This window comes from Nycticebus coucang, chromosome 5 (assembly GCF_027406575.1).
Source record: "Nycticebus coucang isolate mNycCou1 chromosome 5, mNycCou1.pri, whole genome shotgun sequence".
NCBI classification, from domain to species: domain Eukaryota; kingdom Metazoa; phylum Chordata; class Mammalia; order Primates; family Lorisidae; genus Nycticebus; species Nycticebus coucang.
In genome coordinates, this window is record NC_069784.1 from 109,444,940 (window position 1) to 109,471,256 (window position 26,317).

At 38.4% G+C, this 26,317-nt stretch overlaps 2 protein-coding genes across 3 annotated transcripts; both read left to right on the top strand.

The window, feature by feature from the left end:
* The first annotated feature begins 236 nt into the window (after positions 1–236).
* TAAR9 (trace amine associated receptor 9) lies at positions 237–1,296 on the top strand. Its single transcript, XM_053591614.1, has one exon. It carries the CDS (start codon positions 250–252, stop codon positions 1,294–1,296), a length of 1,047 nt encoding a protein of 348 aa, XP_053447589.1. The 5' UTR covers positions 237–249.
* Positions 1,297–12,600: 11,304 nt separating this feature from the next.
* Positions 12,601–14,462, top strand: LOC128586085 (trace amine-associated receptor 8). Of its 2 annotated transcripts, XM_053591617.1 has the most exons (2): positions 12,601–12,623; positions 13,393–14,428. In XM_053591617.1, the coding sequence occupies exon 2, from the start codon at positions 13,400–13,402 to the stop codon at positions 14,426–14,428; it is 1,029 nt and encodes a 342-aa protein (XP_053447592.1). In that variant the 5' UTR covers positions 12,601–12,623; positions 13,393–13,399. The 2 variants fall into 2 exon arrangements, with proteins under 2 accessions (XP_053447592.1, XP_053447591.1); XM_053591616.1 differs by lacking the exon at positions 12,601–12,623 and having other exon boundaries at positions 13,379–14,462.
* The last annotated feature ends 11,855 nt before the right edge of the window (positions 14,463–26,317 follow it).

Below are 26,317 nucleotides of genomic sequence, written 5' to 3' on the forward strand. Positions count from 1 at the left end.
TACAATGTTTTTAATGGCTTTCTTCCAACATATTCCAATTCTAAATATATTTAAAATGTGGAAATACTTCTTGGAAAGATCAAGAGGTTACAGTTAATGTGCAGAAAAAAAAAATTGGTAGAAAAATCATGAACTTTTATCGTTTTTACTAGAGACGCGTTTCCCCCCAGAAGAGTTTGAAATTGCCATCTCTCTTATTCAAATTGCTGAAATCTGGAATTTGAGAACTTTAATCCAAACAGGAAGGCGATGGTGAACAATTTCTCCCAAGCCGGAGCTGTGGAGCTCTGTTATGAGAACGTGAATGGATCCTGCATTAAAACCCCTTACTCGCCAGGTCCTCGAGCCCTCCTGTATGCCGTCCTCGGTTTGGGGGCTGTGCTGGCCGTGTTTGGGAACTTACTGGTCATCATTGCCATCCTTCACTTCAGACAGCTGCACACGCCTACCAACTTCCTGATCACGTCCCTGGCCTGTGCAGACTTCTTGGTGGGAGTCACCGTGATGCCCTTCAGCACAGTGAGGTCTGTGGAGAGCTGCTGGTACTTTGGGGAGAGTTACTGTAAATTCCACACGTGTTTCGATACATCCTTCTGTTTTGCTTCTTTATTTCACTTATGCTGTATCTCTATTGACAGATACATTGCTGTTACTGATCCCCTGACCTACCCAACCAAGTTTACTGTTTCAGTTGCAGGAATATGCATTGTTCTCTCTTGGTTTTTCTCTGTCACATACAGCTTTTCCATCTTTTATACAGGGGCCAATGAAGAAGGGATTGAGGAATTAGTAGTTGCTCTCACCTGTATAGGAGGCTGTCAGGCTCCATTGAATCAAAATTGGGTTCTGCTTTGTTTTCTGCTCTTCTTTGTACCCACTGTTGTCATGCTGTTCATCTATGGGAAGATATTTTTGGTGGCTAAGCATCAGGCCAGGAAGATAGAAAGCATTGCCAGCAAACCTCAGTCCTCCTCAGAGAGCTACAAGGAAAGAGTAGCAAAAAGAGAGAGAAAGGCTGCCAAAACCCTGGGTATTGCCGTGGCCGCATTTCTTGTCTCTTGGCTTCCATACATAATTGATGCAGTGATTGATGCTTATATGAATTTCATAACTCCTCCTTATGTTTATGAGATTTTAGTCTGGTGTGTTTATTATAATTCAGCTATGAACCCTTTGATATATGCTTTCTTTTACCCATGGTTTCGGAAGGCAATAAAACTTATTGTAAGTGGTAAAATCTTAAGGAGTGATTCATCAACCATTAATTTGTTTTCTGAAGAAGTTGATACAGATTAAAAAGATTACTGCAGGGATTTCAAAACTTACTTGGAATTAAGTTCAAGTGCAAAAATAAATACTTGGATCAAGCCAAATAGGAGGACATTGGATTCAACAGTTGTTCTAAAGCATTTGTTGTCTTCATGTATTTGGGCTTTTTTTTTTTTTTTTTGAGACAGTCTCATTTTGTCACCATTGGCAGAGTGCCCTGGCATCATAGCTCACAGCAACCTCAAACTCTTGGACTCAATTGATCCTCTTGCCTCAGCCTCCCAAGTAGCTGGGAATACAGGCACCCACTGCAACGCCTGGCTATTTTTTAGAGATAGAGTGTCACTCTTGCTCAGGCTGGTATTGACTCCTGAACTCAAACGCCTGGCCTATTTGGCTTTTTTTTTTTGCAATTTCTGGCCGGGGTTGGGCTTGAAACTACCACCTCCAGTATATGAGGCCCAGTGCCCTACTCCTTTGAGCCACAGGCACCGCCCTGTTTGGCTTTTTTTTTTAGAATTTAGTGATAGCTGGATAAGATTTACTGATTTCTTCTCTTTTTGTATTCTTTTAGTTTTCTGATTCTCTACTTTCTCCTCTGAGATTCCTACCTGTTTCTTCAAATAATTCGAAGCTTTGTAGTTTCTTCCACACTCACAATCAGTGTTCAGTTGTCCAAAATACACAGGGGAAAATAAAGGTCCCTTATCTTGTAAGTTAGATTCTTTGAGGACAGAAATCTTCCCTTGAAATATATCTGGCGTAAGAGGTAAAAACGAGATAATAAATTCTTGAAACTTTTTGATCTAAAAGGACATTAGAGAGAGCTGGGATGTGATGGAAGATCATCTGAAAAATACTGGAGTTCTTGTTTTTTGAGCTCAGTAATTCTTTCCCTCCCCTTTACAGATAGTGCGTTTACAAAGAACATACTCAGTATTTATTTGATTACATGCTACACCTTACTTTTAGAGAACATAATTTACCATAGAATAAGAATGCGAACAAAAGATGGTTTCTGTGCTTCTGTTATAGAAATTTGAAATAAATTAAGAATTTTATTATAAAAGACAATTCAAATGAACATTTGTTCACTCTTAAGTTCTTACTTTAACCAAATACTGTATTTGGCATTGAAAATGTATAAAGCCGAGTGATCCAAATTTAACCCAGGGTTATTTCAAAATAGCAAATACCCAAATTGGTATTATATACATAAAGAATAGCTTCAGTTTTCTCATCTGATATATTTTTCTCAATTAACGTAAGTTTTAATTCATTTTTTCTTTTTTTTATTGTTAAATCATAGCTGTGTACATTAGTGCAATCGCCTGTACCCATTCTAAGATGCGCCATAGATGTGGCCCCACCCATTACCCTCCCTCCACCAAAACCTCCCCCCTCCCTTCCCCCTCCTTGGCCCTTTCCCCATAGTCTTGTGCTATAGTTGGGTTATAGTCTTCATGTGAAAGCTATAATTTAGCTTCATAGTAGGGCTGAGTACATTGGATACTTTTTCTTCCATTCCTGAGATACTTTGCTAAGAAGAATATGTTCCAGCTCCATCCATGTAAACATGAAAGAGGTAAAGTCTCCATCTTTCTTTAAGGCTGCATAGTATTCCATGGTTTACATGTACCACAATTTGCTAGTCCATTCCTGGGTCGATGGGCACTTGGGCTTCTTCCATGACTTAGCAATTATGAATTGGGCTGCAATAAACATTCTGGGACAGATGTCTTTGTTATATTGTGACTTTTGGTCTTCTGGGTATAGACCTAGTAAAGGAATTATAGGATCGAATGGCAGGTCTATTTTTAGGTCTCTAAGTATTCTCCAAACATCCTTCCAGAAGGAACGTATTAGTGGGCATTCCCACCAGCAGTGTAGAAGTGTGCCCTTTCCTCAAGGGACTTGAAGAGAAACTTCTCTAAAGAAGACCGACACACAATCTACAAACACATGAAAAAAGCTCATCATCCTTAATCATCAGAGAAATGCAAATCAAAACTACTCTGAGATATCACCTAACCCCAGTAAGAGTAGCCCACATAACAAAATCCCAAAACCAGAAATGTTGGCGTGGATGTGGAGGAAAGTTTTAATTCATTTTAATTAAAAATATGTGTCAAGCATTTCAAGATATGGTAAAACATTTGAAAAAACTAATAATAGGGTAGTTTGGCTTCTCAAGTCCCGGAATCACTGCCTTAAGCTTTGTTTAGGTACCTGACTTTCAGAGATTTTTCTATAAGAGACTTGTCTTCTGGAATGAAAAGAAAAGGTAAATAAGTAAAAATAGTTACGTAAGCATTATATATTATATACTTAATAGATGAACCAGTTTGGAAATACTTTATACAACATTAGGCTCTTTCATATTTGCCTGCCAATACCTTTCAAACAGAGCTGAGAGTATTTAGGAGGGAAAAGCTCTTACATGTGAAAGAGGACAAAAGAAATATGGAAATCTTGGTAGCAAAGGACCTGTTTGTGGTTCAGGCCATACCATCAAAGAACAAGTTTACTGACCACTTTTCAAATGACCTTCATAGTTAAGGTCCTTTATTCTTATTCCTTCAGAAGGAGTTGCAGTGTGTGAGTCAGTAATGTCTTCATAGAAATATATGTTTTATCCCTTAATTGCACGTGTGAATGTACCTTGGAATACTCATAAAAGTAAAGAAAATGGTCTGGAGGGCTTTAAAAATATATGCCATCCAATTCACTTGTAGTAGAGTATCATCTTTAGCTGTCCAGTGATGTTTTCAATTCTTACCCACATTATAGTGGAGAAAACACTTTCAATCCACTCTTTCTTGTTTTTCTGCTCTTCTTGCAGCCCTTCTTAAAGGAAGTCTTTTTTTTTTTTAAAGACATAGACTTACTCTGTTGCCCAGGGTAGAGTGCTGTGGTGTCATCATAGCTCACAGCAACCTCAAACTCTTGGGTTCAAGTGATTCCCTTGCCTCAGCCTCCTGAGTAGCTGGGACTACAGATATAGCTGAGACTATAGGTGCCTGCCACAATGCCCAGGTAGTTTTCTCTATTTTTAATAGAGATGGGGGTCTCACTCTTGCTTAAGCTGGTCTTGAACCCCTGACCTCAAGCAATCCACCCACCTCAGCCTCTCAGAGCACTAGCATTACAGGCGTAAGTCACCATGCCTGACTTCATAAAGGAAGTCTTTTTATCAAAAAGTACTTGTTTATTTTCCCCAAAACAAACTAGACTATTAGTGCAACACCACTCTTCTTTCGTTTATTTATATAAATAAGCTATAAACTCCTTTGCAAGCTACATACCACCTTGCTATAAAGCCACGTACATGAGTATATTTGTAACAAGACCAACAAAGGATAGAAGTAGACTTCGCTCTGCAGGAATGTCTGCAAAGTGAAATCTGACTTTGGAACATACTGCTGAGCTTGGTTTCTTAATCCCGGTGAGTTTTGGTTCCACACTGTCTGCTTCAGCAGTGGGCAGTTACAGAACTATTTCAAAGAAGGAACGAATCCACTTATGCCCCAGGTGGTAGCTATATAAATACTACATCTCTCACATGTATGTACTATTATTACTATATATGCTTACTTTGATTAATAAAATACATATTTGTTTAAAAGAGTTGCTGAATTTCTGATAGCTTTTGTGTACATGTATTTTTCAATTAGTTGACATTAAAAGGACAGCTGCTACATGATGTGAAGCTGTCTGCATTTTTTAAAAAAACCAAAGATTCACCCACTGGGAAGATGTTTCTTCTTCACTCTCTTCCAAGGCCCATGCTGAGTGAGTTTATAATGCAACTGGTGTTTTTGGTTTGCACGCACGTACTGAGACATCCATCTATAAACCAAGCTTGGGCTTTCCCTACTCTTCAGTTTGCTGCAGTGTGATTTGTACACAGGCTCTGGGTTCACGTAACTCACATGTGCCTTCCAGTCTTGCTTGTACTGGGTCTCAGATGGATCATTTCCTTCAGAGGGTCCAAACTCGTAGTGGGCATTTTTAGACATATGAGCACTTTATGTCCTATGGTCAAGCATTTTATCCCTACCTAGGCTCAGTAGTGTATCAAGAGCTTCTTTAAGGAAGAAGTCATGTCACTAACGCCTCCAATGTGCTAGGTACCCATTGATCATCCTGCCTTATCAACATAATACCATCAATAAAGTAAATCAAAGTAATTTCATATATGATAAATAAGAGTGATCTAAAATAGGATGCTCAAGTGGTCCAGACCCCTTTCTTTCCTTTTTTTTTTTTTTTTTGAGACAGAGTCTCACTATGTCACCGTGGGTAGAGTGCTATGGTGTCATCATAGCTCACAGCAACCTCAAACTCTTGGGCTTAAGCCATCCTCTTGCCTCAGCCTCCTGAGTAGCTGGTACTACAAGCACCCACCACAACGCCCAGCTATTTTTTTGTTGCAGTTGTCATTGTTGCTTTAGCTGGCCCAAGCCGGGTTTGAACCTGCCAGCCTCGGTGTATGCGGCCTGCGCGTTACCCACTGAGCTATGGGCACCACCCTAGACCTGTTTCTTGAAGAAGGACCTGTGCCTCTCTAGGTTGCCACAAAGACACAGAAAATAAAAAGGACATCATTCTGAGGGTGGTAATACATCAAATCAAGGTAGGCAACAAATTTTGTTGGTTAAGAACTTATAAAACTTATTGAAAATGTTAGTCCAAATCTGATGGACCATTAGTCTGTTGTCTAAGGCATAGTTTTCCAACCAATGAAATAATGATGTGCTATGAATAGATTACATGCATGCCTGAAAATGCTGATCCAGTCAGTATTCAGGGCAGTCAGACAGGCCCAGGATTGCCAGTACTCTTGGACAGTAAACTCAGGCCACGGGAAGCTTCATCAAGTGTCTTCTGATGGTTTCCTGAACTGAGCAGGGTCTCCCAGTGCGATGCCTTTCCCATAGTTGTCAAATACAATGAGAAACGTCCATCACTGGCTGTTCTTCCACATCATGCTGAGAAAGGCATATTTCTTAACACTTGTGTAGCTGGTTTAATTCACCCCTCCCTGTAATCATGCCCTTTGTTGTGTGACTTCGCAGTTCTGCCCACAGGAGGCAAGGTGAGAGCAATGTGCCTCTTGGGAGCCTCGGCTTTCTGAGGTCTTGTTTCTCTTTGTTCTCCAGAACCTCTGCCCTTGCCGTGGAACATTTTTGGGTAGCCTACAGATCCAAGGAGGATGAGAGACACGTGAAGCAATGCCACCCCAGTAACCAGTGCCCCCACCTCCATTTCCCCAGTTGCCCAGTTGCCTTAGATATGTGAGAAATAAATGTTAATGTTACTTGCAACTGAGAATTCGTGGTTACTTACCACATGCAATAGCCAACTGATGAACACTGTGCTATCTATTTATTCTGTCAAAGTGAGAAATCGCACCAGATGAAGGTAAAGACAAAGAAGACTTTATTTGAGACTATTGCAGTAGGATAGAGAGGCCAGAACTTAGTCTGAACTCAACACCACTGAAACAAAGGGCTAGTGAGTTTCTCAGAGCTAAGGGAGGGGAGGTTGTAGGCTGCCTGTTTGTTAAATGGCCTTACCAAAAGGAAAAGAAACTCTCTCCTATCTTCACAACGGGAAGCAGTTTTCCAACTTGGAGTAGAAACCTCTCCAGGTTAGGCTCCTACCCTCCTACAGAAAGTGGGAGATAGGGACTGTTTTCCTTGATGGCATTTCAATGGGATTCCTTCCAAGTCCTTTAGGAAAGACATTCCTGGGCTGTAAGACTACTGAGCAGCTTTAAAAAAGACTTACATCTCCAAGAGAAAGAACATACAAACAAAAATTTTCTAAAATATGCTTTGAGAAAAGAGAGGTCAGAGGCCTAGAGTCAGGAAAAAGCCTGTCCTTTTTTTTTTTTTTGAGACAGAGTCTCACTTTGTTGCCCTGGGTAGAGTGCCATGGTGTCAAAGCTCACAGCAACTTCAAACTCTTGGGCTGCTCCGCCTCAGCCTCCCAAGTAGGTGGGACTATAGGCACCCACCACGCCTGGCTATTTTTAGAGATGAGGTCTTGCTATGGCTCAGGCCAGTCTTGAACCTGTGACCTCAGGCAATGCACCAGCCTTGACCTCCCAGAGTGCTAGGATTATAGGCATGAACCACCGCGCTTGGCCTGAAAAGGCCTGTCTTGAACTGAGGGGAACATTAAAGTTGGCTGTCTCAGTCAATTATAATAATTATGTAATATAAAGGAAATGTATCATTTTCACAGGTGTCTTGTGAAGACGTATGGACATTCCATTCTTCTATTGACATTCCAAATCCCCTTCAGTTTACCCTGTTGTGAGGCTGTCATGTTACCATGAGCCATAAAGTAAAAAAGATTGGAGAGCAAAGACTCAAACCCAAGTGTGAATAAATGATTTCCCAGAAGGATACCGGCTCTCCTTATGGAAGTGTCTACACATTTTGTGGTGATTCGCAGTGATTCATGCCTCACCTTCTCCATAATCCAGTGGAGTAGAGTTCATGTAAGCTTCAGCAATCAACAATTACCATTTTCTCACTGAGCTTCCCACTAGAGCAAACCTCTTCTTCCTTTATGTACTGACTCATTTCTGGCCACAATTAACAACAGGAAACAGAGAAAAAAAATTAGGAGAAGAAGCCTGGCACAGTGGCGCATGCCTGTAATCCTAGCACTGTGGGAGGCCAAGGTGGGTAAATTGCCTGAGCTCACGGGTTTGAGACCAGTCTGACCAAGAGCTAGACCCTGTCTCTAAAAAAAAATAGCCGGGTGTTGTGGCGGGCACCTGTAGTTCCAGCTCCTTGGAAGGCTGAGGCTAGAAAATTGCTTGAGCCCCAAAGTTTGAGATTGCTGTGAGCTATGATATCATAGCACTCTACCAGGGGAAACAAAGTGAGATTCTGTCTACACACACACACACAAAAAAAAAAAAAAGTTAGGAGAAGCATTAGTAGGTGATTTATAAAGAAGATAGTCAACAATAAGTTATAGATCATACACTAGCTTCTAACTCAATAAACATTTATGTATGGCCTACCACGCATTTTGCATTGAATTCAATATTCTAACATCAAATGGAAAAGAAAGTTTTACTCCTTGTAATGTTGTTTGCTTTTATTAAGATCTGAATTACCTGCAGATGCTTCTTAAAAACATAGCTCTCAAGCTTCTACTGAAGTCCTTCGAATAATCATTTATGAGGGGAATCTGTGTTTGAGCAAGAGCTACGTATAGAAATAAGACCTAAGAAGTTGCGCTAACCTTTGTCACACTATTCCATAACATGACTCTCTTCTGAAAGGTTTTATATTTTGGTAGTTAATTTTATTGGCTATCTTTTAGCAATGTGTCCTTTGGGGCTTTGTTTTGCTTTTGTAAATTTTGAATCGGTGAGTTTGTTTAGTTTTGTTTTTCTTTCATTTGCCCCCAGCCAAAGCACACATTTAGTGCCTGTCCCCACCCAGGTCTAAAGGTTCCCAAAACACAATCTTGCTCCACAATGGTGCTTTGGGTTCCTGTTCTGCTGTCATACTGGAAAGGACACTGACCCAGAAAAAAAGGCCATGGACAGCTCTGCCATGTTCTTGGTTGTGAATCCACATTTGTGTCTGTTTATCCCCCTTGACTACTTTCCAAAAGCCAAACTCCTAGGTGGAGTTGGGGCAAAGCCACAGCGTCCTTTCACATGAGCTGTGCAGCAGGAAGCATTTCTCATGTCTCATTTCCTGTTTGTGTGGGGCATGTGTAGAACTCTTTAAAGGAATCAAAGTCCTGGATTCCATTTTCCCGAACCTGGAAACCAATAGGCCCTCATTTTCAGCTTTGCTCAGATGTTGTGCTTGTTTCTTTTATTTCCCACTGAGATTATCTCGCCTTTGAACTGTATTGTATTTTTCTTCTTTTTTAATATGCCCGCCTCTTTCATATATTTGGAGCACAGGAGGTGATACATGACTAATTGAGGCATCTTGGCAGAAAGTCCTGATGAAATCTTTATCTTGTCTGGGAAGTGAAGGTGGAAGAGGAAAAACCTCTTTTATGAGATTGCATATATTTTCTAATCTTTACTTTTTTACTAGAACTAGGTCTTTGTCCTTATAAAGGTAAACACTTAGAAGTTCTGTTATCTTTCCTAACAAACTGCGTCTTCCTTCTAGCTTTTCTAACTTCTAACTTCCATATCTCCTGGGATGCCTAAGTCTGGAGACAGATGTCTCACAGAGATGGCAGCAGCAGTGGGCACTCTCCTCCACGGACCACACTTATGTTAGCAACAGAAGCAGTAGACGCCTATGGTAGGCAGAAAATGCTCCCTCCCCCATGATGTTCGCTTCCTAATCACTGGGACCTGTAAGTATGTTATTATATGAGGCAAAGGGACTTCATAGATATGATTAAATAAAAAAATCTCAAAATGGGGAGATTATCCTGGATTATCCTGTCGGCTCAGTGTAATCACAAGAGTCATTAAAAATGTAAGCGGGAGAGAAGAGAGTTAGTGTCGGAATCAGAAAGAGATTTGAGGATGCTGTGCTGCTAGTTTTATGGATGGAGGAAGGGACAGCAAGTTAAGGAATGCTAGGATGCGTGAAAGGGCGGGGAACACATCCCCTTACACCTCCAGAAGGAAGGCAGTATTGCCTGCATCTTGATTACTTCATTAAAACTCATTTCAAATTTCTAACCTCCAGCAATCTAGTCTTGTAAGAATATATAACAATACATTTTTGTTTCAATAAGCCACTAAATTTGTACTTTAGTAATTTATTTCAGCAGGAACAGGAGACTAATCCAATGCCATCATCCCAGTGCAGGTGCCCCGTGCATGGCTGCAGACACCTCCGATGATTGGGAGGTGATCAGGTGATTACCTGATCAATGATCCAGGATCTCACTTGTCACTCAGCAACACTCAGAGGATCTACTCTCCTAACACAAGGAAGAGGCCGTTCATGGCCCTTTGGCTTTAAGAAACCTGCCCTATTTCTCCTCCTTTGGACCCAACGTTTCAGAGCCTGTATCTGTGCTTGGTTACCTGTTCGGCAGTAAAACGTTTCCAGTTAGAGCTCCACCTTTGGTCTCACTTCTTCACTAGTTTTTATCTAACATCCAGAAGACAATAACACATTGATCAAATCAAAACAAAAAGAGCAACATGGATGTTCTCGGAATCCTTGTCTCTGGCTCTTCACTACGTACCGGTCTTCCTCTTTACAGTGGAATGCCAGTCATTGTTAATTATCTCCCTTGCCTTCCCTCCCGATTTCCACTCATTGTCAATTCACTGCGGACTAGATTCTACAACTTTCCACCAAAAGAAGTCCAATCGTGCTCATCCTTCTCGTAGTTGTTAATGCCAGCAAACAATGATCTATCTTGATGTAACTTGACACACGGACACCACCAGACATTCCTGGTTACCAGGTTACTTTCTTCCTGAATCTCTTTTATCCATGGTATCTATGGAGCCACTTTTTCGTGTTTTTCCCTTTGCATTTCTGGCTGTGACTTTTTTTTTTTTTTTTTTTTCAGGAATAACTCCTCTGGCTCTTTCTATTTTCACTGTGCACACTCGAATCCAGTCAGTTAATACCAAGTATCTGACACATCCTAGGCACCATGGCTATTGGGCACCAGGCAATCTCATTTACTTCTGTAGCTTCAAAACACCAGAATCTGAGGAATCCTGAAAGACTGTCTCTCGCAGAGTTTATTTCCTGAGCTGAAAAATTTTAGGCCAGACTCCTTACTGAAGAACTCTAGTTTTATGTCCCTCTGGCCCCAGTTTTAGATGAAACTTAAGTCATCATCTTTCCCTCTTCAGCATACGCTTTCTCCTATATACTGTCTCTTATTTGTTGACAAGCAAAAACCTGGGAATCATTTTTCACTTCTGCCTCTATCATGGATCCCTGAAGCCCTGCATCCCTTTAGTCTATAAATTGCATATTTCATATTTCAGAAGATAGGGAGGTAAGATTACTGAATAGGAGCAGGGTAAGATCAAATTAGGTCTGAGAATTTAAAGAGAAGCTAAGATAACATTGCCAAAAAGAATTTGGCAGATAATTAACTGAACGATTGTTCTCATGTCACACCTTTAATATATGTTTTCCTAGATTTATTCTAATGTATTTTTAATATCTTTATCCTAAACAGCAGATTACATTTCTATTTTCAATCCCTACATATACTGTTACAGAGGAGAAAAGTCTTTACCACTTCCTACTTAATAGGTGCTATATAGGATCAACAATAACTATTTTTCCTATGTAACTAAAGAGTGAATAATCTTTGAGTTTTGAATTTCTTTTAATTTTGCATTATAATTAAAACAGAAAAAGACTATAAGTGGTGATATTTGAAAGCAATTACTCAGATATGCAGTTTGATTCTCTTTTGAATTTTTAGAATTCAAAATTAGTATTCTCTACCACAAGAAAGGACAGAAACAGCAAGCATCAAACAGCAGAACCATGACCAGCAATTTGTCCCAAAGCTCCCTTTATATGGAGCTTCAGTCCTTAATCCCCCTCCCTAATTCTCTGTTCCTGCTAATATTGCATACCTCCAACTCGCAGTGTCAGGCAGAAGCATATAGGCTGTTGTCCCTACTCCAGGCTGGCACAGCCCTCACATACTCCAAGTGCTACTCAGTTGGGCCACCCCCTCCACTTTCAATCCAAGTATCAAGTTCTTTGTAATGTGGATTTTTCAGTCCCTTGGGTGGTCACCTGTCTGTTGGTGGTTAAGGTGACAGGCCTGTAAAAGGGCAGATGCTTGGCTCAGCTTCCTTTCCCCCATCTTGGCCAGAACATAGTAGTTCCGCAGCTAGCAGGAGGGAGAACTTGGCAGTGGGTGTGTTATGTGCAGAGGTCTTCAACTTCTCTGTCACCTTCTCTGGGCCCAAAGGAGGGGGACATTGCATAGCAAGTATTAAGCATCCTGACAGCTCAAGAGAGACAATAAAAGAAAGAAAAAAGCTTTCTATTTTAGTACCTTTAATGACATTTTCCCCCCATATTTTTGAAGTCTGCATTTTTATTTTGTTGGGTCCTGCAAATTATGTAGACAATCTTATATATAGGGAATAGGTGATATTTTTGTCAAATACTGGTCTATTTCAGGGCAGTCGAACTTAAAGAAATCCCTTGATTATGAAAAATCATAATTATTTCTACAAAGTAGCACAACACAGAGAAACATGTTTTGTAAAAGAACTTTTTAATTATATTTATCAAAAGTAGATTTCCTTTCATGGTTCACACCTTACACTGCAGGGATTCCTTGTGAAGAAATTATAATGGGTGAGGTTGATTGGCTGGCTCCCTAAAACATCCTAGGGGGTAGGAGCCTACTAAAAGGTGAGTCCTCCAGCCCTACTATGAAACTAATCTATGGCTTTCACATGAAAGCTATAACCCAGTTATAACCTAAGAATAGGGGGAAGGGGGAAAGGGAGGGGAGGGAGGGGGGAGGTGGGCAGAGGGAGGGTAATTGGTGGGATTACACCTGCAGTGCATCTTACAAGGGTACATGTGAAACTTAGTAAATGTAGAATGTAACGTCTTAACACAATAACTAAGAAAATGCCAGGAAGGCTATATTAACCAATATGATGAAAATGTGTCAAATGGTCTATAAAACCAGTGTATGGTGCCCCATGATCGCCTTAATGTACACAGCTATGATTTAATAATAAAAAATAAATAAATAAATAAATAAAAGGTGAGTCCTCAAATATGTAATTATATCAGGTGATCATCCTTTGCAAGTAAGAATTTCATGGGTATAATGAAAAAAGCATGCAAATTAAATTTCTTCAGTTATTTAGATAATATGATTTCTGGGCTAATGAAAATTCATAGATTTGCTTGTGGTTAACTATGAGGTTTAGACATAGTTACAGACATACTTATGTAACTAAAGACTGAATAATCTTTGAGGTTTGAATTTCTTTTAATTTTTCATTGTAATTAAAACAGAAAAAGAATATAAGTGGTGATATTTGAAAGCAATTACTCAGATTTGCAGTTTGATTCTCTTTTAATTTTCAGAATTCAAAATTGTTATTCCCTACCACAAGAAAGGACAGAAACGGCAAGCATCAAACAGCAGGACCATGACCGGCAATTTTTCCCAAGCTGTCATGCAGCTTTGCTATGAACATGTGAACGGATCTTGTATGAAAATACCCTATTCACCCGGGTCTCGGCTGGCTCTGTACACAGCGTTTGGCTTTGGGTCTTTGCTGGCTGTATTTGGAAACCTGCTGGTGATGGCTTCAGTTGTTCATTTCAAGCAGCTGCACTCTCCGGCCAATTTTCTCATCGCCTCTCTGGCCTGTGCTGACTTTTTGGTGGGTGTGACCGTGATGCCCTTCAGCATGGTCAGGTCCGTGGAGAGCTGCTGGTACTTTGGAGCCCAATTTTGTACCCTGCACAGTTGCTGTGATGTGGCATTTTGTTATTCCTCCCTCTTGCACTTGTGCTTCATCTCCATCGACAGGTACATTGCTGTTACCGACCCTCTCGTCTATCCTACCAAGTTCACGGTGTCAGTGTCGGGAATTTGCATTGTTGTCTCCTGGCTCCTGCCCCTCGTGTACAGTGGTGCCGTGTTCTACACGGGTGCCAGTGACAATGGGGTGGAGGACTTAGTAAGTGCTCTCAACTGTGTAGGTGGCTGTCAAATTGTTTTAAATCAAGACTGGGTTTTGATAAGTTTTTTGTTATTCTTCATCCCTACCCTTGTTATGGTAACTCTGTACAGTAAGATTTTTCTTGTAGCTAAACAACAAGCTGTAAAAATTGAAGCTACGAGTTGCAAAGCAGAATCTTCCTCCGGGAGTTACAAAGCCAGAGTGGCCAAAAGGGAGAGAAAAGCAGCTAAAACTCTGGGGGTCACAGTAGTAGCATTTATGATTTCATGGTTACCATATATTATCGATACACTAGTTGATGCTTTTATGGGTTTTATAACCCCTGCCTATATCTATGAAATTTCTTGTTGGGGCTCTTACTACAACTCAGCCATAAATCCTTTGATTTATGCTTTATTTTATCCTTGGTTCAGGAAAGCCATAAAACTTATTTTAAGTGGGGAAGTTTTAAAGGATAGCTCATCAAACATTAGTTTATTTGCAGAATAAATATTAGCATCAAATTGGGAAGATTGAAGATATTGCCAAAATTATGAGTTTATGATGAATTTAAATATAAGAAATAAAACATTTCGAAACTGGGTAAATAGATTATTTTTTCAAGTTAGCCAGGAAAAAAGTCACAGGAAAGTTAAACCATTGAACCCTTATAAATATATTTACTGTATTATACAATAAACGATAAAGCGGTTTACATACGTCACCTGTCTCAATGTTTTGAATGCGTCTTTGCCACATGTACTTGTATTTCCCAGTTTGGTGAACCCCACTCTCATTTTTGGATGTGAAATCTCCAATCTTCTTTTCTTTTATGCTCAACTCTCATTTATCTACAAGTGGCCCTTGTTTACTTGTCTTTTACAACAGACTGAATTAGTTTGCCAGGGCTGCCATAACAAAATATCACAAACTGGGTGGCTTAAACAACAGGAAGTTATTTTCCCACGATTCCAGCAGTTCAAAGTCCAAGATCAAGGTGTCACCAGGGTTTCTCTCATGGGCCTTTCCCCTTCCCTTGCAGATGGCTGTCTTCTTTCTGTGTCTTCACATGTTTTTTTCTCTGTATTTCTGTGTCCTAAACTCCTTTTCTTACAACATTAATTTTATCAGGTTACAACCACTCTAATGACCTCATTTGAAAGACGGGAGTTCCAGGGGTTAGAATTCAACCTATGAATTTTGGGTCACACAATTCAGCCCATGCGGACGCAGTCTGGGTGAGATGACACTACTAACGGGGCTGCGTATGTGCTGCTCTTTCTGTGACCTTTCTTGTTGTTCCTTCAGTATTTGTACTTCCTGGGAGTTTTAGGGGTAAAGCAAGTAAACTTCTCCTGTTTAATGGCTGGACAGAGTCTTGGAATTTTCACCCACAATATTCTGAGGCCAATCACTCAGCCTTGGATCAGGTAGTAACCACAGATGTTACCCAGAAATTTTGTAAGCGAAAAAGAGATCTATCCCCAAAAGGCTGGTACAATGATCCTTAGCAAATGGAAACTTCAAAAGAACAATCAATTATTACCAACAATTGGGATCTCTAGACTAAGTTTTATCACCTGACGATAGTGTACACAGGCCAGTCCCCAGGTTAAGAATGAGACAGGTTCGGTAGGTTTGTTCTTAAGTTGAATTTGTACATCGGTCAGAATAGGTACGTTTACCTGTTACCTGTAATAGCCACTGGTCTTAACTGCAAGTTGTACATAAGTCAGATGTTTGTACCTTAGGACTGCCTGTAATTCATTTCCACAACTTTCCTTAACAGAGTTTCTCACCTAAAAATAGTGTATATTTCATTTCCCAACATGTTACCATGTCAAAAATTCTGTGATAATACTGCAAAAAAAGTGTGTTACAAAGATCATGAACATTGCATAATATAATTTTATATATTGGTTTCTGGAATATTTTACACTCTCAAGTCAATAAGAGTCATTTTGGAATACATATCTAGGGTATTTTGCAAAAAGAAACTAAATTATAGTAGAGTAGTGAGATATGAGCCTTGTTCTTTTTTCTGATGTGTACCAAATTAACATTGTCAAAGTACTTTTTCCTCATTGGCTTCCAATGAGGCTTTTAATTATTTTCAAATAAATTTTGAGCATTAATTCTGTGTAAGTACCTGCATCAGGAGTGGTGAAGAAAAAACTGTATTTCATATATTGTATTTTCCTGAGGGAAAATAATTTTTTTTTTTTTTTTGAGACAGAGTCTCAAGCTGTTGCCCTGGTTAGAGTACTATGGCATCACAGCTCACAGCAACCTCAAACTCTTGGGCTTAAGCAATTCTCTTGCCTCAGCCTCCCAAGGAGCTGGGACCACAGGTGCCTGCCACAACACCTGGCTATTTTTGTTGTTGTTGTTGTTGCTGCAGTTGTCATTGTTGTTTTAGCTGACCCAGGCCAGGTTCGAACCCACCAGCCTCAGTGTATGTGGCCAGCACCCTACCCACTGAGCTACGGGTGCTGCCCAAGGAAAATAATTTTGAGAGTAATATGGACAATGCATTTTTCATTACATTATTGAGGGCCAAAAAGTGCTAGGGATTCTAAGTCCTGTGAACTTAGGTCCGATTACCAGTACAAGGCTAGTACTTGGCATTGGTCCCTTTGTAACATGGTCTGCTCACCCATGACCGGAGGGATTATAAAAAGGAGTTAAAGAAAACTCCTTTTGAGTAGAAAGCACTTTTGGTTGGACTTCAAGCATGTTTGGATGTATAACAAGTAGACAGGAGTGTGGAAACCTCTTTTTAACAGAAGGATTTACTTTCATAAATGGAGGATTGGGCTTGGCAAACTGGAAGGCAATTTGATTACTAGCATGGCAATGATCAATAAATAAAGCTTCATGATACTACTTAACTATACTCAACACATCAGCCTACTGGTGGCAGATTTTAAAAAGGATTTATTCTCCTTATTTTTAAAGTATAGAGGACAAACATAGAAAATGTGAAAGGAAAGAGTTAGATAATAATCCCATTTGATAAATGTCCTATAGAATTGCACTGTTGCTAAATTTAATTACAGATAATGAAAGTGATCAAAATTCAAAGGTAAATTAAAAATTACTGGGGTGGCACCTGTGGCTCAAAGGGGTAGGGCGCTGGTCCCATATGCCAGAGGTGGTGGGTTCAAACCCAGCCCCGGCCAAAAAAAAAAAATTACTGAAATTTATTCTATGAGCAGGCAAAATATTATTTTGCCATGAATGATGCCAAAGCCTCCAATCTAATCCTTACTATGAAGTTTCTTTTGAAGGTGTAGTAAGTATGTGGAACTTCACAAATGAGAAAAAAGATAGATGAGAGGCTCCCATATCCTTCACTATAGTCTTTCCTGAATATGACTTCCCCAGATATACTGATCACAGCTTTCAGATTATACAAGTATATAGTGCCCTTGTTGATATTATACAATAACCTCCATAGCCATAGATGACCAAATTAGAGTTGGACACATACTTTTAGAACACTCATCAACAAGCTTGGTTAAGTCCATCACATTCTCACTCAAGAGAATATGAACTAAAACACCAAATCATGTTAATACTGAACATCAGAATGAAGGTTCCTGAATCCTACCTAGGTTCTATTTTTCTGAGTTCTAAGTGTTTATTTGTCTTCTTTAATATGATAAAAATATATTTATTACCAATATTCAGCATATACTTAGATATGGAACATGAGAAGAATCTTTAGAGTCCAGATAAAGATAAGATGGTCCAGTATTTTCACATTGTATAAACATCATTTCAGAAGCATGAGTTAATATAACTAACTAGACGAGAGAAAGAATGGATATAGAAATTTAAAAGTAGGGAGTTAAAATATTATTATTAGCAAATGATATGACTGTAAATAAATTTGTTTAATTCTGTCTGATTACCCTTAAGAACTAGTAGTAGACATCAACAACTGTTTCCCTGACATAGAAATAGATTACAGATTTATAGGTCCTGTAATTATTTTGTTTACTTTAAGATTAAACAATTTAAATCTAATAATGATTATATCTAAATATAGAAAAGCACTCATTCTGTGGCTGGGACTACATTAATAATACTAATACATTTCATTTTCAAAAATAACCCTATGAGGTAGATAATATTATTACTTCTACTAATAAGGAAACTGAGGTATAAAGAGATGAAGTCATATGCCCAAGGCTAAGATTACTTCTTTTTTTTTTTTTAAAGAAACAGGGTCTTATTCTGTCACCTAGGCTGGAGTGCAGTGGTGCACCCATAGCTCACAGCAACCTTGAGCTCAACTATGGGCTCATGCGATCTTCCTGCCTTAGCCTCCTAAATAGTTTAGAGTATGGGTGTCAGCCACTACTGCTGGCCCAAGATCACATATTTAGTAAAAAATGGAAAAAATATTCATACCTGTGGGTCAGAGAGTAAGGCAGCTACAAAGTATTCCTCCCCTGAAAGGAGACCACCACAGTTAAGTTCTTAGAGCAATTTGGAGGACGAGATTTTTATATAAATTATTTTAGTGGAAAAATATGAAAAGAAAAAGTATAAACAAAGTTCTTAGAACTAGATATTGAAGGGAATAATTCACTTGCTACATAACATTTAAAAACTTATTATGATTGCATGTATTTATAAGGCATATGTGATGTTTTAATATAGGGTATACATGTAAATTAAATCAGGGTGATTTGGGGTATCCATCACCTCAGGCATTCATAATTTATTTGTATTAGGAACATTCCAGTTTCAGTCATTTAGTTATTGTTGAGTATGACCACTTTGTTGTGCTATCAAATAACTGTCTATATTTTGGCACCCATTACTCATCCCCACTCCTCACTACCCTTCCCAGCCTCTGGTAACCATCATTCCACCTCTCCATGTCTCCATTAAATCAATTGCTTCTAATATTTAGTTCCCACATATGAGTGAGAATAGATGAGATTTGTCTTTCTGTGGGCTTATTGACTTAACGTAATGTTCTTCAGTTTCACCCAAGTTGTTGCAAATGTCAGGATTTTATTCTTTTTAAGGCTATATTCTGTTCCATATTGTATATGTTCAACAATTTCTTTATTCTTTCATTGATAGACACATGGGTTGATTACTTCCAATCTTGTCTATTGTGAATAGTGATGCAATAAACACAGAAATGCAGTGTATTTTTTGATATACTGTTTTCCCCTCTTTGGGGCATATCTAGCAGTAGGATTGTGAGGTCATATGGTAGCTCTACCTTTAGTTTTTTGAAGAAACTCCAAACGGTTCTCTAGAGTGGTTGCACTAATTTACATTACCACCAACAGTGTATGAGGGTTCCTTTTCTCCACAACCTTGCCAATATTTGCTATTGCCCATCTTTCCAATAAAAGCCATTTTAACTGGGGGTAGATGATGTCTCATTGTCATTTTGATTTGCATTTTCTGGTAACTAATGATGAGCATTTTATCATATCTATTGGCCATTTGTATGTCTCCTTTTGAAAAATGTCCATTCTCATTTTCTGCCCATTTTTAAGATGGATTGTTTTTCTATTAAGTTGTTGGAGGTGCTTATATATTCTGGTTATTAATCCCTTGTCAGATAGGTAGTGAACTTGCTAATATTTTCTCCCATTCCGTATGTTGTATCTTCACTTTGTTGATTATTTTCTTTGCTGTGCAGAAGCTTTTTAGCTTGACATGAGCTCATTCTTCATTTTTCTTTGGCTGCCTGTGCTTTGGGACTACTCCTTCTTGCCCAGACCAATGTCCTGAAATGTTTCCCCAATGTTTTCCCTTAGTAGTTTCATAGTCTCAGGTCTTAGATTTAAGTCTTTAGTCCATTTTTTATTTCATTTTTGTATATAGTGGGAGATTAGGGTCTGGTTTCAATCATCTGCACATAGATAATTCAGTTTTTCCAGCATCTTTTATTGAGCAGACTGTGCTTTCCCCATGTATGTTCTTGGCAACTTTGTCAGAGATAAATTCACTACAGATGTGTGGATTTATTTCTGGGTTCTTCATTCTGTTCCATTAGTCTAAATGTCTTGTTTTATTGTCAGTACCATGCTGCCTTTGTTACTATAGCTCTGTAGTATAATTTGAAATCAGGTAATGTGATTCCTCTGGTTGATATAACAGTTTAATGTATGGTTTTCCACTCATCCATACTTTTTATTATGATAATAGTATTTATTGTTCAAGATTTTTTTCCCTTGTGACTGAAAGGAGAGTCATTCAGGTAAACTGTATCTGAACTATTAAGGTAAGATTTATCTACAGATCAGACAAAACCATGATCTTGTCATTTTTTATGATTCATTAATTTGATTCCTTTATACCTCTGCTCCCTAAGCAAGTATAGTACATTCAAATGACTTCATCCACTAACCATTGTTGGGATTACAAGTTGCCTTTAATTTTTTTTTCATGGATACTATTTCATTATTATGAATAACTATGCGATTATATTTGCAAATGTTATGCACCTTTAGGAGTTTATGTATTTAACAGTACCTTGGAAATTTTTTTTATTTTTCCATTTATAAGATTTTAAAACTAAAAAAGATTGTGGGTGCATTTCCACGTGGCATCTGCCCTTTTGGAAACCACTATTTCATCATGAATAACACATGACTTTTTCATTCTACTGATCTGTTGTGTGTATTTATTTGTTTCCAAAAATCTGTGTTTCCCTTTGTTTATCTTTTATACCTCCAGTTTGTATCTTCCACTACACTTAGAACATAATGGAGAGTCAATAAAACTATGTTTGCTAAGTATTTCTAAATACAGAAGTATTTTAATGAGTTTATGTAAGAATGTGCATAATTACATTAAGTAAATATGATTCTGGATGGATCATTTTTATGCATCTTATCAAAGTTTCATACACTATACATGTTAATTGTGTGGCATAGGACTGTAACCTTTCATGGAAATGAGTTTTATTTGAGTTGTCCTTTGGAAACAGTTCTCCTCTTTGTAGGATATTAGTTGTTGAATTCAAAGGATAGAAAAATCTGCAAACCAAGAATGTTTTATTTTCACACATTTCCCTTGTCACCAAATAATTAAGCTGTGACACAAAATATTAGGACCGAAACTATTTTTAAACAATTCCTTTTTAGTGCAAGAAACACTTTAAGTAACCTGAGTGAGTCTTGTAAATACAGGTAGGAGGCTGGCCATACGTCGGTAGTGTGTGGCTGTCCACAGGCTCAGGTTGGGCTGCACAGGGATGACCTGGAGATGCACCCTCCTCTGCTCCAACATCTGGTCATGGTGCAACCTCTCCTTCCTGAGAATTGCCTCAACTCTCCTCCTTACATCAGCTTTCCGAATTCTACAGATTCATGGCTGTCTATTCCCTGTTCTAAAATAAAATATAAATGTATATTTTGTAATATACATATTTTATAATGTATATTTTAGTTTTTGATTAGCTTTAAAGGATTCAATAGGATTTTGATTATAACTTCAATTTTAACCAGATTTAGAATTTTAGTTTAAAAAGAAATCCTCGCACTTTAAAAGCATCTCTCCATTGCCTTCTATGATCAAGCATACTGATAGGAAATTTGATGCTAGTATGATGTTCACTCTTTTGTCTTAAGCTGGTTTCCTCTGATCTCTATTACTGGGAGCTTGTAGAATTATTCTTTTGTATTCAGCTAAATGTAGTGTCAATTGCTTGTTCATGTGTCTTCTTTGAAGTTGTAAGACACTTTGGCTTTTAAGCCTTAGATATTTCTTTATCCTAGAAGAAACTTTCTTTAGTTGATTTTATTATTTTCTTCCGTTGATTCCTCTGTTTGGGCTTCCTGGGACTTAAAATTTCTCTCTCGCTGTATTGGAAAGGACAGATCTTACCTCTCTGGCAACTTCCTGTTGTGTGTGTATTGGGTTACATTTTTCACTACTCTAGTTTTTTCAATTAATTTTTTCCTATCATATTTTTATCTTTCAGATATACTTTTCAGGGCATTTCAATGGAATTTCAAGAGTAAGATAATTAAAACAATGTATTAAGTTAGCTTGACAACATCCATTCGAATTATTAAAATGTTGAAATGCTTAAATCTATTGGTAAATATTTATTGCCCTAATTCCCCATGCAACCTTTTCCCCAGCTCCTTATCCATACCACCCAAGCTACCTCATGATCCAAAAACTGAAAGATCTATGCAAAACAAAGGAGGGCATCACACATTTCCCTTGTCACCAAATAGTTAAGCTGTGACACAAAATATTAGGACCGAAATGCCACCTTCCAGAATAGCATTCGTTTGATGGGTCATCACTCCCATCTTGTCATGCTGACATTTTAGTATTTACGTGTGAGATCTGAATATTGACCCCAAAATCATGACTCGAAGAACACTTCAACAGCAAATTTATCTTTTGATTATGTAGCTCAAAGAGGAAAATTTTAACTGTGAATTCAAAATTACTAAAATATGATTATTTACTTTCTAATAGATCAATGAGATATCTCAAAGTACATGGTAGGACGGTGTGAAATATTCTTCCACCTATTTAGGGAAAGTATAAAGAACTCTAATCATCACATTCATCCTTCCCTCTAGCTGCATTGTGAAGTTTGGCTCATCAAACATGTCACTAGTTATGGGACAGTCTGAACTTGGTGCACCACAAACACACAAAAAAGGACCATTCTCTGTGTGAACCATCCAGTGCAGTAGACTTCTTTCACCTCCTTAGAATTTTTCCAGCAGAGGAAACAGTATAGGCTTTTGTTTCTGTTATCACTTTGTCTAGGAAACCACTCCACTGGAGAGGGCACCAGATTAATGTTTCAAAATTTTGTCCCTATTTAGATCTGCTTATTCAGTAGTCTGTTGATGTGCCTGCCCTGTGTTCATGTTGAGCAGAGGGAAGGTAGAGTCTGAGAGAGAGGGCTGGGAGGAGAAATAGACTGTAAGGGAGAAGCCTGTCTGTCTCCAATTCAGGTGCTAAGATAGGTGAGATTCTCCTTTGTGCAGAACATGTGAGAGGTATTCAGACTGGACTCTTCCTGCAGATGTTCCCTTTAGGGCGCTCCTAGAGTCTGTGACACATCACACAGGAATTGGGGACGGTAAAAGAGGCCAAACCAGCACTGACCACAAGCATCAGGTAGCTGCAGAATGGAGATGTCTCCTGCAGGACTATTGGAGAATTAAAGTTTGCCCTGCCTGAGCCAGATATGATTTGGAGGTCACTACACAGAGGTCATGACGGTCAAGTGAAGGCAAAACACGCATCAAACTTGGCATTAAATGATTTTGGTCTTTTTTCCTCTATTCTGTTCTATTTCCTATGGAAGAGAAGCAGAAAAGAAGGGTAGGGTGAGGAATAGAAAATGAAGCATGGCCTTTTCTCAAATTCAGCCTTAAACTTATGCCTGAGTAGCATTGTGGTCAGGGAGGACAAGGATACTTGTGTGGATATGGATTAAGGTTGTAGCTGGAATTAAGGTTGTAGGCCAAAATTAAAATTTTAAATACTACAAATGGCTGAACAGTATGAGTTCTGCCTGAGATGTTACAAAGGGATAAAAAAGGGAGATTTGCTAGAGCATATGTAGAGGCTGTGATTGGACAAAGAGTGATTTTGTACTGTTTCTCAACCTACTCGAAGCATTCCTTAGCAGTTAATCTGTATTTCTAAGAGGTATTCTAAGAGGTGCAAATGGTTATGTAACAAATCAAGTTAAGAAGTGACTCAGACACTACTTTGAAGAATTGTTTTGTCCATTACTTAGATAAATTGATGGCATCTAGACAATTGATTGACTGCTCTTCCTTGACAGTGAAACATATTGACCCTGCTTTGTGTTTGTCTTTGTTCAGCCTCTAATCCAAAGAGACAAGATTACAAAACACTTTTCTCGTCTTCCTCTTATTAAAAAACTTCTGAGTTTGAGTACTGTAATGACCACAGGGCATCATTATCACATCTTTCTTTCTCCTTGGTCCTAATGAGGAATGTTTCACACTCTCAGTCATTGGGGAGATAGTTTACTTAGCTGGCTTTTATTTTAATAATGTCTGAGAAATTCACAACCTGAAAATTAAAGATCAAGTGTAGAAATGGTCTGAAAACTTTAGCTGATGCAAGACAATCAAAAGTTTGATTCTAAGTCCTGCCCTGGGTGTTAAAATCACAAACCCCTGGGAAACAGGACTTTCCTTCCACCTATTCTTGATATTATCTAAAACAAATCCCTTTAGTGATGATGGATTTATGAGCAAGATCAAAAGAGTTGTGTATGTGCAATAATTTTAGAGTCCTTGGGAACACCCTCCAATTAACGTCCCATCTCAGTACTGCCCTAAGAGATCTTTATTGATAAACCCAAACGTGAAAGAATAAATTAAAATAGAATGCTCTAATAATTTTGGATAACATAATTATAATATTATATTATAAAACATAATATTTAAAATTCTACACATATCAAACAGTGTTTTTGTTCTACTTGTTTTTAGAGACCCCTTTGTCCCCCCTTACCTGTCATTGTGCTTACTGTAGAAGCTATTGTCTTTCACCTGTATGGGACTTAGCAGAATTTGAATAGTAAATTCAACTCTATTTACTTGTTTAAAATTTGTTTGCCTCTCAAGACTACAAGCATTATGAGAATAGAGATCATATCTGTTTTGTTCATTACTTTATTCCTAGCCACTGACCTTTAATAAATACAACTTGAATGGATGAATCAATAAATTAATGAACCTCAGAATGATGGAGATACAAAATTATTTCTCTACTCAAAATGGCAGATATCACTTGTTCCTTTTTTATTGCCTAGAATAATGGTCTCAATGGGGAAGGGGATTGATTTTGCCCCAGAGGGTGACATTTCTGGTATCACAAGTGGAAGAATTTTACTGGCATCTAGGAGCAGGGATATTGCTAAACACCATGTGATACACAGGACAACTGCTCATTCCAAAGAGTCATCTAAACTCAAATGTCAGTAGTGCTCAAGTTGAGAAAGCCTTGTGTAGGGTTTTGCCTATTCAAGCAATGGACATTATTTCACAAAATCAGACCCTTAAGAAAATATTAGGAAGACGAATCTAAAAAACAATTTGACTAAGAGTGTTAATTTTGTTGATTAAGAATCAGATGGCCAGATGGATTATAATAACAACCCCTATCACTCTTGATAACATGTAAAGCAAGTTTGCGGCTATCTCTGAAGTTACAGCTCTGCCTTAGAAAGAGACTTGAACCTGCTTCAGGAAAGCTGAATGATGATTTTCCTTACTCTGCAGCGTTCCTACATCCCAGGGTGGGGAATGTGACCAAAGAATCTGTCATTCCTCCTCATTATTCCTTTTTTGACTTAGCATTGGGAGTAGAAGGGCCCATCCAAGGCACCACAAATAAATGTGGAGTCAGAGTGTCCACTCCCCATTGCTCACAAGGACAGAGAGATGTTGCAGATGAGCCGCCAGGGACTTTGTCTTCAGAGGAGCACTCATCTATTTTCTCCCAGCACCTCAGAAAGGCTGGTGCGTCTAAACACCATGTAGTTCTTCAATGCTTTTAGGCAACATATGTTGCCAATCTCAAACTGCCCTCACTCACTGTATGTTTCGTTCTTGCTTGTTGGTAGCTAATGTAGATACAAAAATGTTTCTTAATGGGAAAGAAAGAGCCAAACATTGACTGTTATTGCTTGCACCCTATGTACCTTTGAAACAGAAATCTAATCATGTGGCTAAGCGATGAAAGGAAGAGGTGAATAGTTTATATCCTAAGGAAAAGAAATCTTTGGCCTGAAATACATAATGGTAATTGAATTTAATGTAGAGTAGAGACTTGTTTTGGAGAGTAACTTTCCTTGTAATTTCTATTGAAAATAATCATAATAGTTCACACCTCGCCCTACAGGGATTCCATGGAGGGATTTCCCCCTTGGTGGCATTTATTTAGATGAAGGGATTGCATCCTTGAGGCGGTAATGCAGGACAGACAATTTAGAGATAAAATTGACAGGAAGTGATCGTTCAATTCCATAATTACATCCCATATTACTGATTGTTGCACAGAGGAGCTCAAGGGGTAAATGTAACATACAAAAAGATATTCATGACTAAAAAGGAATCTTATCAAGTTAAGGAAATGAGGCATTCGTTAGTTGACATCAATATATTATACTCTCATGCAATATATTTTTTGTTAAATGTTATCTTGTTACAGAAAACTTTTAGAATTTAGAATAAACATGGAAAATTGAAAACTTATTTTCCTAATAATATATAATCATTTCTTCTTGCATTCTGGTGATTTTTTTTTTTTTTCTCCTGGGAGTACTGACTTTCAGAATCCTATACTCTTTGTGTTAATCAAGAAGGACGTACTTCTCCACAGGTAAATCGCAGCATC

What these genes read in the sequence shown, in the direction of transcription:
- TAAR9 (XM_053591614.1), top strand. Translation starts at nt 250, where the DNA reads ATGGTGAACAATTTCTCCCAAGCCGGAGCTGTGGAGCTCTGTTATGAG.
- LOC128586085 (XM_053591617.1), top strand. Translation starts at nt 13,400, where the DNA reads ATGACCGGCAATTTTTCCCAAGCTGTCATGCAGCTTTGCTATGAACAT.